This window comes from Rhinolophus sinicus, chromosome 14, assembly GCF_057876585.1.
Source record: "Rhinolophus sinicus isolate RSI-liver-muscle chromosome 14, RSI-T2T, whole genome shotgun sequence".
Taxonomy (NCBI): Eukaryota; Metazoa; Chordata; class Mammalia; order Chiroptera; family Rhinolophidae; genus Rhinolophus; species Rhinolophus sinicus.
The window spans coordinates 23,028,722-23,047,318 of record NC_142514.1 but is presented as its reverse complement, the minus strand read 5'-3'; the positions used below and the strand labels follow the sequence as shown (position 1 = coordinate 23,047,318).

The following is an 18,597-nucleotide window of genomic DNA, read 5'->3' as shown; positions in this document are numbered from 1 at the left end:
GGTGCCCAGGCCTGGAACAGAGGGGGCCAGTCTTCTCCTTATACCTCATTCCTCTTTCCACATCATTACTCTTCTCCCCTTTTTCATTCCTGGCTCTTCTTCAGTCCCATAACCCCAGCCCTTACATCCCGTGTTTCCCTGAAAAGAAGACCTAACCGGAAAATAAGCCCTAGCATGATTTTTCAGGATGACATCCCCTGAACATAAGCCCTAATGCGTCTTTTGGAGCAAAAATTAATATAAGATCCGGTCTTATTTTCAGGGAAACACGATATCCACGGACAGTTCTTGTTCCCTCTGCTGTAATTGCTGAGGGTTCTAATATGAGGCTCAGTCTTCCTCTCTACCCCAAAGCCTCCCATCCTCCTGGATGACTTCAGCGCCCATGTGGACAGCCCATGCAACTCCGGGGTCACCGTGCTGGGCCTCTGTCCCAAGGACACTTTCTGATACTTATTGATTATATGTTCTCATCCCTCCCATTCTCGCCTTCTTTAATTCTCACTTCACCGCCCTTTTGGATTAATCACGACGAGCTGAGTCATGTAGGGCTCAAAACCAAGGGTCAGGAAATTGTTTCTGAAAAGACCAGATAGTAAATATCTTAGGCTGTGAGTCACATCATCTCTCTCACAACCACTCAGCTCTGCCATCGTAGCACTAAAGCAGCCAAGACAAAATACAAAAGAACGGGCATGGCTGTGTTCCAGTAAACGTCTGCTTACAAAAGCAGCCAATGTCCCTGCCTGATCAAGACTTAGATGCACTGGGTTCAGGGCGTGTGTTTACCACTTAGCAGTTGGGTGGATGTGGGCAAGTTAATTTAACCTCTTGAAAGCTCCATTTTCCCCATCTAATAAATGATGGTAGAATAATTCCTACCTCACAGAAATATAAAGATCAATGAATTCAGGCATCAAAGCTGTTGGTAGAGTGCCTAGCACATATGAAGCTTCCATAACGTTCCAACAGAAGTTGTCTTGGTCGTAAGAGTAGTTCCAGGCTCGAGTACTCCCCTTCTCGAGCACTGGTATTCTTTTTGACCTTTTCTTCTTCCCTAATTATCCCAGAAACCATTACCCAAATCCCAGCTCCATTTCTTGCTTGATTTGTGAGCTTGGCAAGTTGTTATCTCTTGGAACCCATTCCTCCAGCTAGAAAATGGTGGAGAAAATAATTACGTTGCAGAAGGTTAAAATTAAAAGATATTGTACACATATATATTATGTATTAAAAAATATTATATGCACTCATAGTATATGTATGAGTGTAATATTCAGTATGTACCAAACACTCTAGAGATACTCTAGAGTTGATCGATTTGGTTATTGTTGCTGTAACCCAAGTTCACCCAGGCCTCATCAGCCTGTGGGTACAAATGGAGCCACATTACCAGTTAAAATTAAAAAGTTTCTGGCTCATGTCCCCATTTGCATAATGTAGGACCTCAGCAACCTTTTAAAGTGCCCTTTAATTAAATATTTTTGGCAGCTCCTGGGAATATCTCACATGAGCTCACAAATACTGTCCATCTTAATAGTAGCTAACTTAGCGTCTACCAAGTGCGGGCACTGTCTTAAGCCACTTAACATCCATCAACTCACTGAAATCCTCATAACTATCGATTGTCGGCTATTTGTCAGATACAGATCTAGAAGATAGTTGGTGCACCAATTAGAGAATGCTTTGCTTGTACTCTTCTTTCCTTGTGGGGCTGGGTTAGGAAATGGATATTTTGTTATCGTCTCTTCCTCCAGGTCCCTGCCATGTGATAAGGCTTCTGTATTCAAACCCTTCTCCACAGGCTGATAGCAGAACACTGTCAGACGTTGTGGAATTCTAACAGAAGGCACAACTTAGACCTGGCATGGGAGCCCGTTGCTCCGCCCACTGCCATCCCCACGGCCATGTCATCACTACCGTCATTTTTCTTATTATTCATCTCTCTAATCACACACTCATCAGTACCCTTAGTTTTTCTGCCCCATGATCCTTCTGTTGGGTAAATTGTGCAAAACTGCATCCTTTGTTACACCCACACCCATGTGGCTGAGCACAGCCAGGAAAAGTCACACGAACATGGCACGTGGAGCCACCTCAAATAATATCCTTTAATCCCAGCCAAGCCTTAGCAACCACCAGAGCAACTCCTCACTTATCCCACCAGAGTCTTCCGCTTGGTGGAGATTCCAGAATTTCACCCCAATGTCACCACTTTCAGCCTCCTTTCAAGATGACTTCATTTCACCATCCTTGGATATAGTAAGTTACTGGGTAGAAACACTTTCCGCTTCCTCCCCAATCACCTTGTTCATGGGAACCTGGCTGTCGCCACCTCTCCCATAGGGGCTTCTCCACTGAATCCATGGGCTAGAGCCACACCTCTGGGTCCTCGTTCCCAAAGAAGCACTTCCCATTTCCCAGTTTTGGCCCAAGACCATATCTAGAAGGATCTTCAGGTCCCAAACACAGCCCCAGGAAGTAAGGCCTACCCAGCTGCCAGCCAAGCGGCTGAAGCAGGCCAATTACTGGGGAGAGGGGGAGGTGAGGCCTAGCCCACCGTGCACCCTCTATCTCCTTGCTAGGATCTGTGGCACCAGTGCCATGACAAATGTGTCTGTTTAGGGAGGAGCTATCTCTGTCCTTAGATTGCACGCCCCCTAATATTAGTCACCCCTCTACTACTGTGTCTCCCCGAAAATTAGACTGAGCTGGACCATCAGCTCTAATGCGTCTTTTGGAGCAAAAATTAATAAAGACCCAGTCTTATATGTAAGACCGGGTATTATAGACCGGGTATTATATTATTATGTCATATCATATATATTATATTATACCCAGTCTTATAGTAAAATAAGACTGGGTCTCATATTAATTTTTGCTCCAAAAGATGCATTAGAGCTGATGGTCCAGCTGGGTCATATTTTCAAGGAAACACGGTATGTCTCCCAGTCTCTGGTCAGGTAACCCACTTACTGAGACTCAGAGACCCCTGCCTTACCCTATGGTCTCCTTTTCCCTATCCCGGGATTCCTAGATTCCTAGGATGGGTCTGCTCTGCTACCAGATCCCATGCCCTCAGTGACAGTCCCCTATGCTCAATATCTTTATAGGGGTGGCCTCCATCACTTATTAATTGCAAGGCGTTAAACAAGTTGCTTAACTTCTCTGAGCATCGTCTCCTAATCTTTCAAAGAGGGACAGTGGTACTTTGTGAAAGAGTGGTTGTGAGGGTTGGTAAATGGGCACAGCGCCTAGTAGAGTGCCCGATGCCAAGAGGTACTTGGTGCAGTGAGCCACCTTCTTTCATCCCGTTGCCTTTTTACCTGTGTAATGGCTGTTTCATTTGCTCTGCCCTCGTTTGAAAGGGAGAAGGGTTTGTACCCCCCTCTTCATCGGGCTAGGCCAGTAGTACATTTTCCTTTCTGATTACTGAAAATTATCAAGTATGATTATGACGTTTTGCATGCATGTGTGCATGAGTGTTGAATGCAGGCACACCTCAGAGGGATTGTGGGTTTGGTTCCAGACCACTGCAATAAAGTGAATGTCGCAATAAAGCAAGTCACAATTTTTTTGTTTCCCAGTGCATAAAAAAGTTATATTTACACTATACTGTGTGCAATAATAGTATTGTGTCTAAAATAACAAGGTACGTACTTTTAAAATACTTTATTGCTAAAAATGCTAACCATCATCTGAGCCTTCAGTTGAATCATAATCTTTTTGCTGGTGTGGGGTCTTGCCTCGATGGTGATGGCTGCTGACTGATGGGGTGGTGGCCGCTGAAGGTTGGGGTGGCTGTGGCAATTTTTTCAGATAAGACAACAATGAAGTTTGCTGCATCGATTGACTCTTCCTTTCACGTAAACACTGAGAGGCCTTGTAGGGTTATTAATTGGCCTAATTTAAATAATGTTGTGTCTCGGGGACTAGGGCGGCCTGAGGAGAGGGAAAGAGATGGGGGAACTGCCAGTCGGGGGAGCATCAGAACACACACATTTATCGATTCACTGTCTTATATGGGTGCAGGTTGTGGCACCCCCCAAAAAATTGCAATAATAAAATTCAAACAATACAGAAGCATGTAAGAGGTACTCTAAAAACTTAACATCCTCTGTTACTACCATCATCTGAGTACCATTATTAATGGTTTGTTATCTCATTCCAGATACTTTATATGAATATAAAGTAAATTCTAGACCAGGGGTTGGCAAACTTTTTCTGTAAAACGCCAGACAGTAAATATTTTAGGCTTAGCCCTCCAGATGGCCTCTGTTGCATCTGCTCAACTCTGCTCTTGTAATGCTAAAACAGTTGTATGCAGTATGTAAACAAACGGGTGTACCTGTGTGCTAATAAAACTTTATTTACTAAAGCAGGCGACGAGCCCGTGAGCCGTAGTTTGCTGATCTCTGTTCTATACGAATGGGATCACAACATTTGTACTAATCTGTAATATGGGTGGGTTTGTTTTGTGTGTTTTTTGTTTTGCTTTGCTTTGCTTGGTTTTTTTTGCCCAATGATAATATAGACCTTGGACGTCTTTCCATATCAGTATTCAAATACTTCCACTATTCTTTTTAAAGGCTTATATTTCAGTGGATGGCGCTAATTCAACCTTTTTAACCAGTTCTTTACTGGTTGAGTAGTTTGGGTTGTTGTTTTCAGTTTTTTGTTGTTACAGTGTTTGGAAATGGCCCTCATCTATTAGGACAAAAAGAAGCCGGTTCTTTTAATTTTTCCATTTTGGAGGGCTTCGGTTTGATTTATTATTATCATCATGATGTTTTCGTCATTTAGTTCATCATTCACAGCTGAGTTCTGGTTTGGCAGGCCCAAGACCTGATTTTGGTCTCTACTGCTTAACAGTTGGATGGCTTGGAATAGTTCTTTAGCCTCTGATCCCCGCATTCCTCATTAATAAGCTGAACAGGAGTATACCTGGCCCTGTCTGCTACACAGGCCATTGTGATACACAAATGAGATAACAGATTGGAAAGTGCTTTGAAAATTATAAAGCGATATTCCTGTGTAAGAGGCCATCATCATCATCATTATCATTATCACTAACGTGGTAATGTTGGAATGGTGCCATCTTCTTGCTGTGACATGTGAGTAACTATAGAATAGAGTGTGTAGTTGCAATTATTGATGTGGTTGTTGGTTTTTCAAGCCCTGAGGTGTTCAGCCAATCAGGTCAGCATCCATTTATTACACCGTATTATGTACCAAATAGAACCAGCCCTGGCGCCAACTTCTGTGCTAGTTGCCTGGATTATGAGAAGGGCAGGTGATGGTTTCTGTCCTCTAAGAGTTCAGAACTCACTGGAAAGAAGTACACTTACCTACACTACCAAGATAATGTCAGACATGCTATAATCAAGGAAAGAAAAACAGAATTTTGCCACAGGTGAAATTCAGGAAACTTGCTCAAGAGAGGGTGGCATTGAACAGTGTAGGAATTTGCCATAGAGAGAAGGGAGGAAAGGACTTTCTGCCATAGGGCATAGTACTGGGCAGTCGTATCTAGCTGGGGTCCAATGCCAATACAGCAGCCACCTAAAAGCACAGTTGCTTATATGAGGTCGAAGTTTATTCTCCTTCCTATAAAAGAAATCCGCAGAGTATCATCCAAGGCTGATGAGTTGGCTCTACCTAGGCTCCCTTGGGTCTTTCTGTTCTGCCGTGTTAGTACACGGCTCCCACCCTCAGGGTTGACTCAGGATCCAAGATGATGATTCCTGCCGTGATGTCTGAGTTCCAGGCTGCAGGAAGGAGGAAGGAAGGAAAGAAGGATGGGCCAAAGAGCATTCTCTCCACTGAGTCACCTTCCCTTATGCAGACTTTTTAGAAATCCCACAATTATCCATTGAATCAATATTGATTGAGTGCCTACCATGTGCCAGGCACTGGACAAGAGCAGTGAACAAAACTGGAAAGATGTCCAGGTGGCACCTACATTCCAGTGAAGAGAGATAGAAAAAAACAAGGTCAATATATAACACATGCGATGGTATTGAACCCATGCAGAGAAGGGTGATGGGGAGTGTTGGGAAGAGGGATATTGAATTTTAAATAGCTGGTCAGGGAAGTGTCACTGAGAAAGAGACATGGAGTTGAGTCCTCAGAGAAGTGAGGGAAGGAGCCGTGCGGATGGGGGACGTTCTGTGCACAGAGACCAGTGTGGTTGGAGCAAAGTTAGCAAAGGAACAGCAGGAGTTGAGGTCACGGAGGGGAGGATTGGAAGCAGAATGTGCAGGGCCTTGTAGGCAGATAAAGATTTTAGCTTTTACTCCTAGTGAGACAGGAGGCTAGTATCTGACCTGACTGTGTTACATCTCTTTGGCCAGATCTAGCTGTCCAGAAGATGTCGGTTTTAGCTGATGCCTTGCTACTCTGCATGAAATCTGGGTTCTATTCTGTAAGGATGGGGGGCGGGGAATGGATATTGGGTGCCACAGCTGCTTTTGCCTCTAAGAAGCTATGTGAATTTGGTTCTAAGTTAATTTATCTGAACTTCAAGTAAGATTTGACCCACTTGGAATTTATAAAAAGGACAGATGAAATGCAAGACCTCGTGACAGTTCGCTGTATCTCTGTGATGCTAAGTTTAGGGGGAGGACAGATTGGATGTGGAGGGGTGTCAAGTGGACACATCACAGGGCACAGAAGGAAACCACTGAGGAGCCCTCTACCAGTTGAGGGACCATTTTCTGGGCTCCACTTGAGTTTAAATTTAGTCGCGTATCTGGGGCTGCGCCACCCCTTGATATGAGCACAAAGAGCAGGCTCAGTGCAGGAGCGAATAGACTCGGCAGGATCCCAGACTCTCAGAGCCCCATCCCATCAGGCAGCAGGCTGATTGGCAGCTGAACGACTCTCTCGAACCCTGGCCGCCTCTTGTATGGGGAGCTTGAGAGGCAACCCAGAGGCCATGACAGCCATCGGCACATTTCCTCCTGAGCCATTCATCTCTGAACTCTGACCCCTTCTATTCTGGTTCTCTCCTCCTGAAATCTGCTCTTTGAGTTTCTGAGTCATTCTGCCAGGGTTGCCACCTCTTTGTGAGCCCCCATCTCTAGACCTCTCTGTAGTGTAGGCTCCAGGACTCTGATGGAAACCTGATACTCAGCTACTTTTCCCTGCTACTGACCAGCCTCAGCTGTGTCCTGACACTGCCCAGCCCTGAGGACAGGCCTCCTGACCGTCATTGGTCCTGAAACAAGGAAGATGAGGAAAGGCAGCAGTAGATGGAAGTAGGTGTTGGCTCCTAAGAGCTGCTAAGGATTCCCAGCTGATGGGGAGGGATGCTGTACAGTGCCTTTCTCCAGGGAGTCAAGTCCCCAACTAGTCCTCTCACTTGCTTAGGCCACATAAAGCTCACTCTTGTCCAGTGCAGAGGGACAGAGTGGATGCCTGTCAGGTGCACCCATGGTATGCCCATCGGGAAGACATACACACAGTAGCAAGATGAAAAAATACTGCTGTTTTAATGAACCAGCAAGCACCAAATACCCCAGTGCAAAGCCCTGGAAAACTATATTGGAGACCTGCCCTTGTCACAGAGGTTGAAGGGGTTTCCTACTTTCTTCCTAAATCTATGTATTGGCACCCAGGCACTCAGAAGTGCCTGCAAGGTATGGATATGACAGCCTGCAAAGCTGATGCCAGCTCCACCTGTCCAGCCAGCAGCACAGTTGTAGGCAAAAGAGAAGAAAAGAAAGCAGTCTCCAAAAGCTGGCCCTGCTTCCCACAGGAAGTTAGGAAGCTGAGGAGGCCTGCTGTGCTGAGCGTGAGAGGTCAGAGATGAGCTTCATGGACGGTGTAGATGCCTGACCACTGCACTGTACACCTGAAGCTGAATAACATTGAATGTCAACTATAATTTTATATATATATATATGTATATATATGGTCACGGGATATGGAGCATAGCATAGGGAATAGAGTCAATGGAATTGTAATAAATATATATGATGCCAGAGGGGCAATAGATTGGAGGAGGGGAGTTATCACTTTGTGAGGGTTGAAATGTTTAACTATTACATTGTTTTGTACACCTGAAACTAAAAAAAAAAAAAAAACTTGAGCAAAGGGGTGGGCTGTGCCTCAGCACGGGCCTTCACCACCACGATTCTGTCCACAACTGAGATACGATCTGAGCACCCACCCCGCCAGTCAGAGCAGCACGTGCCTCCCCTGGGAGCTTGAGTCAAAGGATAAGAAAGGACCTCAAAGGTTTAGCTGCAACTCCCTCCTTTGTGGGTCAAGGCAAGAATGTGGGGAGAAGAGGAGAAACTTCACTCTCCAAGGAGATTTTTAGGCATAGATTTCTAACCAAAGTTAGAGAAGTTTCCAGACCCGAAAGGAATAGGACCAGCAACCTCATATCCCCATGTACTCTGTGGCTAGAGTCAGGGTCTCCTTACGGGCACTGCACCAGAGAATTAGGTCACTAATGAGTCCTTTTTGTGTGTGTATGTGTTTGTTTTTCTTCTAGAAAACCCACGAGAGTCATGTTTCGATCCTGGTTCGATCAAGAACGGCACACGCGTGGGGTCCGACCTGAAGCTGGGCTCCTCCGTCACCTACTACTGCCATGGGGGCTATGAGGTTGAGGGCTCCTCGACCCTGAGCTGCATCCTGGGACCTGATGGGAAGCCCGTGTGGAACAATCCCCGGCCAGTGTGCACAGGTGGTGGAGGCGGGGGTGGCGAGGGCGTGAGGGTATGCCCGAGGGGAAGGGGCTGTGGGCTTGGGGAAGGGGAGGTGGGACAAGCTCCTTGGGTTCCCTGTGACTGGGAGTGGCTGATAGTTCACCAGGTGCACTAGTCCCTTTCAGTATGTCATCTCTCTCAGGTCACATGGTGTCCCCATCCACACTTAGGTGGATGTCCTCAGCAGTGGCCCCCAGACATGCCAGCAGCTCTTACCAGGGAGAAGGGAGTTAAAGGTGACCCGGCTTGTTCATGGGCCTAGGGAAAATCACCGAGAGGCCGGCTGTGTAAACTGAGGCTCATGGGGTGGGCTGACTCTGGGGTGTCTGGGTTAGCCGTGGAATCTTGACAAGTGGATAGGACGGAGTGTCAGAACTTCAAGAGCATGGTGGCCACCTAAGTTGAAAAGCGAGGAGGCCCCTTTGCCCAGGTGAAAGAGGCTTGCTCTGAGGTCCACCCCTTGTGGAATTGAGCACCATGAGTGGGAACAGAAGGTGGCTGGTTTCATGGGCTGGCCTCGCCCAAGGGCTGCTCTGGAGAAGCTTCGGCTCTGTACTCAGTGTCTATGCAGACACTACCTGCCCAGGTGCAGACATCAGCCACGGGGGCAGCAGATCAGTTCTCGTTCTACCTATAAGCAGACAAGGTTCCTAAAAAGCTCCTCAAGGCTGTGCCGCCAGGGACCAATGCCAGTTAGAAGGCAGGGACTGACCTGTGCCCAGGAGGGTCCTTGATAGCATGAGGGTGGGTTTCCGGCCACATGCCATGCCAGGGATGGATGTCCTTGGGCAGGGCAGGGCAGTGTCCTCAGAACCCCTGTCCTCATTAGTAACTGCGCACCTCATGGCAGCCCCACCAGGGCCGGAAGCTCAGACTAGGGGTGAGAAGAATGGAAGATGGACGGCTGATGAGAGGCCCACATGGTTACCTGGCCCTCTACCTGATTTCTCTTTCAGCCCCCTGTGGGGGACAGTATGTGGGTTCAGATGGAGTGGTCTTGTCTCCCAACTACCCCCAGAACTACACCAGTGGACAGATCTGCCTGTATTTTGTCACCGTGCCCAAGGACTATGGTATGGGTTTTCGTGTGTGTTTATTTGTTTTCTGATTCCTTCCAAGTCCTCAGGCCCTCTCCAGTTGTGTCCCAGTTCTACTCCCAGTGATATGCACTCCCATCGTGGGAATGGGCAGAATAGTCTCACATACAGGACAACTGAGTGAGACGCCATGCTGTGGGCTACAGGATACACTCCTGACACATGAGGGACGAAGGGCACAAGTTGGCCAGGACCAAGAGGATGGGGTTAGTGATGAACTAGCCAGGCCTGAGGAAAGGCCGGGGGCACTGGGCTATCCAGTGCAGCCCAAGACTGAATAGAGGTCTGTAGATCCAGGGGTGATGGCCAAGGCACAGGAAGAAGTTAGGAGTGGGATGGAGATGGGTTTGCAAGTACAGGTGAGGGAGCTAGGAGCCACGTCATTCGCTATTCCATCTGAGACCTGCAGCTACAAGTAGGACGAGCAAGAAAACAGTGAGGAGCAGGCCCATGCCCTGAGAAGACAGAGAAACCTCCAGATTCTAGGAATCCAAGGTCAAAAGAAGCCGGGCTTATCACCTGGTTGGCAGTGGGGACAGTCAAGAGTCTTGCCAGCTCTGGAGGACTCAGGAAGTTTCTGAGGGGCACAGGCCAGTTGTACCAGGACAATCAGGTAACCAGCCTGGCTGCTTTCTCCCTGGATCGCCTCTTTATAGGACAGTAAGAACTGTTTGTAAACACTGTTGGTATTAGATGGGGCAAATGGCATGGATGTATCCTGACCACTTAGGAGAGGGATAGGGCAGCGTGCAGAGAGCTGGCTGCTTCCTCCCAAGAGATAGGATGGAGTGAGCACAGGGCAAAGCCTGATATCATTCCCCAAACATTTATTACGCATCTGTTAGGGACCATGCACTCTGCTGGGTACTAGAGCTGCAGAGGTAAGAGACATGTCCCCTTCCCTCTGTGAGCTCCCAGTCTCATCTTCCCCCACAGCTGCAGCCAGCGTGCCACTCTGGCCGCAGTCTCTCCCTGCACACTCGTGCATTGCACACACTCCCCAACATACTTACGTGGCAGGAGCTTTTGACCTGTGGAATTACACTTAAAGTCCTGAAAGGCTGTCCAATCCAATCTGCCACCCAGAGCAGAATCCTTGATAAGAGGGCATGCAGTTTGTGCTTGAATTTCTCCAATAATAAAAAGCTCATGCCTTTGCAAGCAGCCAACCCCAAGGCTGCTCCGTTTTACTGACCTGAACCCTGTGTATGGAGAGCTGGTTCTAGGAAGGGTGGTGATCTGTCCCAAGCATCTTCTCTTTGACGGTGATACTAAGCCTGGGAAATAGGGGCAGATTTTTCCTCTCAGTCTGGAATGCTTGTCCCCCAGCGCAAGTCTCAGCTCTGACATCCTCTTCTCATCGGTCTTTCTTTGATCCCCTATTTAGAGTGGCCTGCCTCGCCTTATAGCTTTCTCCTATTACAGCTAAAACTTAACACTATCTGAAATTATTTGGTTTCTCTATACGTTTCAATGTTTTTATTTTTTCCTTTTTGACAGTCTTCTCACGAGAATGCACACTCTGTGAAAGCAGGAACCTTGCTGTCCTGTCACCTCTGTAAGGGAGAGCACGAAAATACTCCTGCCACCACCCCTAACTCAGTACCCATTTTCAGGGTCCCGAAATGTGCCTCTGACCTTGACTTGAGACCTAAGAATGTCCTACTCCATTCACTACTATACTCATCATTGCAAATGCTTTTTTCTCAGGCAGTCAGCTCCCTGGCCTGAATCCCTTCCTGCCCCAACACGTAACACACACACACACACACACACTCAACATCCTACATGCTCAGGGTTTAAGCCAAAGTAGTAGGTCTACCCTGAATGTTGCCCTCAGAAGCACCTGGCCAACTGGTAGACCAGTACAGGCAGGATGAACCAGGGTCTGGCAGATGGCTGAATGAGAGCTGTGCCTACCATGGCCCAGCAGTGTCAGTGACCCCAGCTCCTCCAGCAGTGACTGGCCCAGAGGGGACAGCTGAGGAAATTCCATCTGATTCAGAGCTGGTGGCCTGAATAGCCATCAAACGGCAGGGCCCTTAGACCTTATCTGATGGGAGCCTCATCAAGACCAGGCCCACCAGCTGTCCTTCCTTGAGCTTCTGAGTGGCCTTGGGGGACTCTCTTATCCTCTGAGCTTCAGTTTCTTTGTTTATAAAATCTGGAAGAGTCGTGGTCAAAGAAGATGAAGTACACGGCAAGCATGGTAACTGGCACATAGTAGGTGCTTAATAAATGTCGTTTTACCTCTTCCCTTTGAGCTTTGCCAGAAGGAAATGAGGTAGATATTTACCTAGACAGTTGCTCCTTCCTCACGTACAGGCTGCTACTCACCACCCTCATTCTTAACTGTGGGGGATCTTGTATCCAGGGGCTGCCTCATTGGCTGGATCTTTGAAGTAAAAGTACAGGGAAATATAAGATTCTGAGATCACATGGAAAATGGGAGAAGTTACCCAAAGCCCTTTATAAGATTAGCTCAGTGCTACCACCACCAGCCTGACCACTGGGTGCTGTCCTCAATGTCACCTTGACCTATGAGGGAGAACGCCAGCGGCTATTCCCAGCTCCCTTCGTCCCTGTGCCTGGTGTCTGGCCAGTGTGCCAATCGGCCAATAGAAAGGCTCAGCAAGCAACCCTATGAAGCAGCAGCTACCTCTGAGGTTTCCCTCTTCCTGGCCTGGGGCCCCCAGACCTCCAGTCCTTGCCCCTAACAGAGCTGCCCGGTCTTCCCCACTGAGATCTCGCCATGTCTCTTCACAGTTGTATTTGGACAGTTCGCCTTCTTCCACACAGCCCTCAACGACGTGGTGGAGGTGCACGATGGCCACAGCCAGCTCTCCCGTCTCCTCAGCTCCCTGTCGGGCACCCACACAGGTACCCCGGGCTCGGCCAGCATTGGGGATGGTGGTGGGCTGGGGTATCACAGGCCAGCTGACAGGAAAGAGGCCCTGTAGCATGGCTACAGGTGGACCCCCACAGCTTTGTGTTTCATGCACTGGTGCTGTCTCGACCACCGAACAGTCAGCTCCTGATCAGCCATACCTAGACGGGGGCTTCAAAAATTACTCTCACCCCAAGCTGTGTCTACACCACCCCCAAGGGGTGTAGCATTTCCTGTTGTTTTCCATTGAGCCCCAACATGTTTTTATAATTATAAACATACTGCATTTTCATTGTAGAACACTTAGAGGCGGGAAAAAAATAATTATAGAGAGAATTAAAATAAAAACCACCCAGAAACAACCACTGAAAAGATGGAGTGTATTTCCTTCCATTCTTTATATCTACTTAGACTTAATCTTTTACATATTTTATTGAACAGAGCAATACACATATTTTTATTGAAATGTTCATTGTGAGCATTTCTTTATCATTATTTTACTCTATAATAGGATTTTAAATGCTGCAAATAGTCTATCATATAGTTATTTAAAATTTATGTAATGAATTCTCTATTATTGAACATTTAGATTGTTTCTAATTTTTCACCCTTATGAATAGTATTTAATTCAGTGTATTATATATATCATTACACACATCTCTATTACCTTAGAATATCTAGAAGTAGAATTGTGAAGTGTAAGAATATGTGAGATCCTTAATTCTTTTCATACAGATTGTCACATATGCCTATAGAAAGTTCTTGCCATTTTGTTCATCAACAATGAATAAGAGGGCATCTTTTATCCTCACAAAAATTTAGGTAATTAAAAAAACAGAAGAGTTATCAATTTTAAAAGTGAAAATGTTATCTCATTTTTTAATTTGCTTTTTTTATTACTAGTTAGTTTAACCTTTTTGTAATGTAATTATGGCCCGTGCATTTTTTAATTTGTGAATGTACTTATGCATTAGCCAACACTAATTTTTCTGTTAACATTTATTTTCTTATTTATTTAGCAGAGCTCCATATTATTATAAGATATTTATAATATGCTATAAAAATCTCTTGTAAAAGCTTTCCTCTATAGGTTGTCATTTGCCATTTAATTTTCTTCAGGTTGTGTTTTGATGTTAGAAAACCTAAATTTCCCATGATAGCAAATCTATCAATGTTTTCTTTTATAGTTTTCTACTTTATTTTTATGAAATAAATATTCCTTTCTGTTTCCTTTTACTTCTTTTTAGTTTCATTGTTTTGCTTTAGTGACTTTGGAATTTATTTTGATTTATTATTTGATATAGGGAATATAACCATATTCTTTCAAATTTAATTAATCAGTTGTCCTAACAGAATTTTCAAAATGCCAGATTTATATATTTTAAATTTTTATGACATTAAGGTATGTTTCTAAACTTTATATCCATTTCCTCTGTCTGTTTATTTTTGTATCAGTATCAAAGAGCTTTAATTATTGTAACATTACAATAATGTTTAATATTATAATAATTTTAAACATGCAGTAAGAATTCTCTCCCTATAGACATTGTTTTGAATTTTTTATTGGCTTTTCTTGCTTACTTTTGCTTCCAAATAAATTTTAGAAATATGTTGTCAAGTTAAAAAAAAAAAATTGCATTGAAATTTTCATTGGAATCCATTAAACTTATAGAGTAACTGGGGGAGACTCTTTATAATAGTAACTCTTTTTCCCATTCAGGAATGTGATGTGTCTCTACATTTATTTGTCATTTGTAACCTTTGAGAAGGTGCTGTACTTTTCATTTAGGCTGTATGCATACTTTGTTAACTTTATTCCTAGATATTTCATGGCAATTTTTGTTGTTTTTGTTGCTACTGTATGGATTTCCCCATGTTATATTTTCTAACTGGTCTTTGCCAGTATATTAGAAGACTGGTATTTTAGGTGTATTCATTTTGTAAAGTCACTGAACCCTCCATAACAATTCTAACACTGCCAGCTGATTCTCCTGGGTCCTTTAGGCAAGAAGCAATATCATCTGCAGACAAATTTGTGTTATTATTTTATGTCTTCCTTTTCAGTGGTTTTTTTCTTATATTTTCTTCCAAGGTTATTTATCTGTTCAGGTATATTACTTTATTATCAATGCTGATGATTCATATTTTAGTAAAAATTTCATTTTGTAATTTAAATTTAGCAACACAGCTTATATAATATACTATGGTGATATTTAATCTCCTTTCTACAGTGGCTAGGTCCCCTACCTTTACAATGCTAAATGCTATATTCATAGTTCCCCCATTTTACTCAGCCGGACCAGAGGTTTTGTGTTGTTTGTTTTGTTTTATTTTGTTTTTTATTGCTTCTACTTATCAATTCTTCTGTGGGGTTTGTTATTTTATAATTAACCTCTGCCTTTATTTCATAATGTCTCTCGCTCTTTTTACTGCAGATTATTTTGTTCTCCCTGTTCTAACGTCTTAAATTGAGAGGTTTGCTTGTTATTATTTCTATGTAATAAAGAGCATGTTTACAGCGATATATATTCACTTCTAAGCATAGATTTGACTTCAAGTCATAATTTTTTTTAACTTTATTAGGGAATATTGGGGAACAGTGTGTTTCTCCAGGACCCATCAGCTCCAAGTCGTTGTCCTTCAATCTAGTTGTGGAGGGCACAGCACAGCTCCAACTCCAGTTGCCGTTTTCAATCTTTAGTTGCAGGGGGTGCAGCCCATCATCCCATGCGGGAATCGAACTGGCAACCCGGTTGTTCAGAGCTCGTGCTCTAACCAACTGAGCCATCTGGCCGCCCCCCCAAGTAATAAATTTTGATATGTACTATTTTCTTTTTTTTAATTAAAATTTATTGGGGTGACAATTGTTAGTAAAGTTACATAGATTTCAGGTGTACAATTCTGTATTACATCATCTATAAATCACATTTTGTGCTCATCACCCAGAGTCAGTTCTCCTTCCATCAACATACATTTGATCCTCTTTACCCTCATCTAACACCCCATCCCCCCTTACCCTCTGGTAACCACTAAACTATTGTCTGTGTCTATGAGTTTTTGTTTCTCATTTGTTTGTCTTGTTCTTTTGTTGTTTTTGGTTCATATACCACATATCAGTGAAATCATATTGTTCTCTGCTTTTTCTGTCTGACTTATTTCCCTTATAATCACTTATAATTATAATCTCAAGACCCATCCGTGTTGTCACAAATGGTCCTATTTAATCTTTTCTTACTGCCGAATAGTATTCTATTGTGTATGTATACCACAACTTCTTTATCCATTCATCTATCAAAGGACAGTTTGGTTGTTTCCATGTCCTGTTATGTCTTCTTGTTGTACACTCCCCTTCACCATTATGAAATGTCCATCTTTGTCTCTTGTTATCTTTTTCACCTTGAAGTCTGTTTCATCTGATATCATTATGGCTACACCTGATTTTCTCTGGGTACCATTTGCTTGGAGTGTCAATTTCCACCCTTTCACTTTGAGTCTATCCTTGTCCTTGTAGCTGAGATGTGTCTCTTGGAGACAGCATATGGTTGGGTTTAGTTTCTTTGATCCAATCTGCTACTCTGTGCCTTTTTATTGGTGAGTTCAGTCCATTTACATTTAGGGTGATTATTGATATGTGAGGATTTCCTATCATTCTGTCTTTAGTTTTCTTGTAAGACTGTGTCTCCATTGTTTCTTTGCCTTTTTGTTGTCTATTATTTCTGTGTGGTATTCTATGATTTTTCCCTCTGTTTCTTCTTTAATTACAGTATATATTTCAGTTCTGGATTTTTTTTGAGCAGTTACCATTAAGTTTATGTAAAAGAAAGTTTGATATTTGGAGTATTCCATTTTCTTCAGCATGCTTACTTTCTCCATTCCCATGTTCCAGTTCAGGCCTTTACTCTCCCCCTTTTTATGTTTTGGTCGCCACAAACTGTCCCTGTTGATGGTGGTCGAATAGCCTCCTTTAGTGTTTCTTGTAGTGCAGGTCGTATACTAGAAAATTCCCTCAGCTTCTGTATGTCTGGGAAGGTCTTTATTCCTCCTTCATATCTAAAGGATATCTTTGCTTGTATATTATTTTTGGCTCATAATTTCTCTCTTTCAATAGTTTGAATATTTGTTTCCACTCTCTCCTGGCTTGTAGAGTTTCTGCTGAAAAATCTGAGGTAATCTAATGGGCTTTCCTTTGTAGGTTACCGTCTTCTTTTCCCTGGCTGCCTTAAGGATTCTTTCTTTGTTGTTGATTTTTGACAGCTTCAATACAATGTGCCTTGGAGAAGGCCTGTTGGGGTGGAGGTAATCAGGTGTTCTATTTGCTTCTTGGATTTGAGGATCCAGTTCTTTCCACAAGTTTGGGAAGTTTTCATCAACTATTTGTTTGAATATACTCTCTGTTCCCTTCTCCCTTTCTTCTCCTTCTGGTATACCCATTATTCTTATATTGCTCTTTCTGATGGAGTCAAAAAGTTCTTATAGAGTTCTTTCATTTCTTTTAAGTCTCAAGTCTCTTTCTTTGTCATTTCTTTGTCATCTGTATCATTTCCAGGTTTCTATCTTCAATGTCACTGAGTCTTTCCTCCATCTGGTCAGCTCTACTACCTAAGCTGGTTATTTCATTCTTCATTTCTTCTATTGAGTTCTTAATCTCCAGAAATTCCATTTGGTTCTTTTTTAAAATTCCAATCTCTTTGGTAAAATGTTCATGTTGTTCTGTGGTTGTGTTTCTGAGTTCATTAAACAGCCTTTCTGTGTTTTCTTGCATCACATTGAGTTTTTTCAGAACTACAATCTGAATTCTCTGTCATTTAAGTCACATATTTCCATATCTTTAAGTTCATTTTCTGGAGACTTTTCATTTTCTTTCTGAGCTGTCTTGTTGCCTTGGTTATTCATGGCAATTAATGATTTATTATTTCTCTTCCTAGACATCTACAGGAGTGGACTTTGCAACAGGTTGATAGGAAGAGGTCTTTCTTTTGTTTTCCAGTACATGTTGATAGAGTGTTTTATTTTCTCTCCGACTGCAGCCTTTTTCTCTCTCTCACACAGTAGTGTTATGTTTTCTCTGCACTATTCCAGCTTCTCACACAATGGGGGGATTCCCTGGGAGATGGGCTTCTCCTCTGTTAACAGTTCATCTACGTCATAGGATGCCACATCCGTGTGGGGATGCGGAGAGCATTTGAAGTTCCAAAGCTCTTCCTGCACCAGATTCAGAGCCCGTGTGTTTCAGCAGTTCTGTTTACTCCTGCAGGGATTCGCCCAGATAGGTGGGGACAGGCGGGCTGGGTTGTGAGAGGTGGCCCAGAGCAATGGTGGCGACCACCACCACAGCTGGTCCTGTTTCCACAGCTCCCTCCCCTTTGCCAGAACTAGTTGGGCTGCGAATCTGTGTCTGTGGACCACAGATCTCATAACTGCAAATATTCTGTTCTTCTGATCTGACACTGCTACTGTTCCGCTTCTAGCACTGGGCAGGTGAGGGTGGGCAAGCTCTGGGAGGGTCGGGAGGGGGCAGCTAGTCTCAGTGCCTAAGGCTTCCGTTCTCTGCAGCAGTGAGGGCTTAAACCACCATTTTCAGCCTTCTTCCCTCAGTCTTTGCTCCAAGGTCTCTGCCATGAGTGTTGGGTTCAGCTGTGTTATATGCTATCCCCTCAGCCCTGTAGGCCATAAGCGGAGCCCTAGCAGTCCGAGTTCTTCCCTCTCCCGCAGCTGCGGTAGTTCCGGGATGCAGCGAGCTCGGAGCACTGAGCTAGGTCTGCGTCCTGTGCCCTCGCGGCTCCGTCTCCGCCCTTCTCCCTTCCCTCCTCCCCTCCTCATGCTATTTGCCCACCTTTAGGTGAATTCAATAGTGAGATTCTTTGTCTTGCCTGTCTGCTGTGCAGGGAGTCCT

At 44.3% G+C, this 18,597-nt stretch overlaps 1 protein-coding gene across 5 annotated transcripts in view; it reads left to right on the top strand.

The window, feature by feature from the left end:
* Positions 1-18,597, top strand: part of CSMD2 (CUB and Sushi multiple domains 2) — a 577,361-nt gene that overhangs the window by 446,601 nt on the left and 112,163 nt on the right. For all 5 annotated transcript variants that reach the window (XM_088791016.1, XM_088791015.1, XM_088791014.1 and 2 more), the window contains 3 exons: positions 8,504-8,698; positions 9,677-9,793; positions 12,584-12,697. In XM_088791016.1, the coding sequence (XP_088647142.1) occupies positions 8,504-8,698; positions 9,677-9,793; positions 12,584-12,697 (426 nt within the window). The remainder of the gene's footprint in view (positions 1-8,503; positions 8,699-9,676; positions 9,794-12,583; positions 12,698-18,597) is intronic.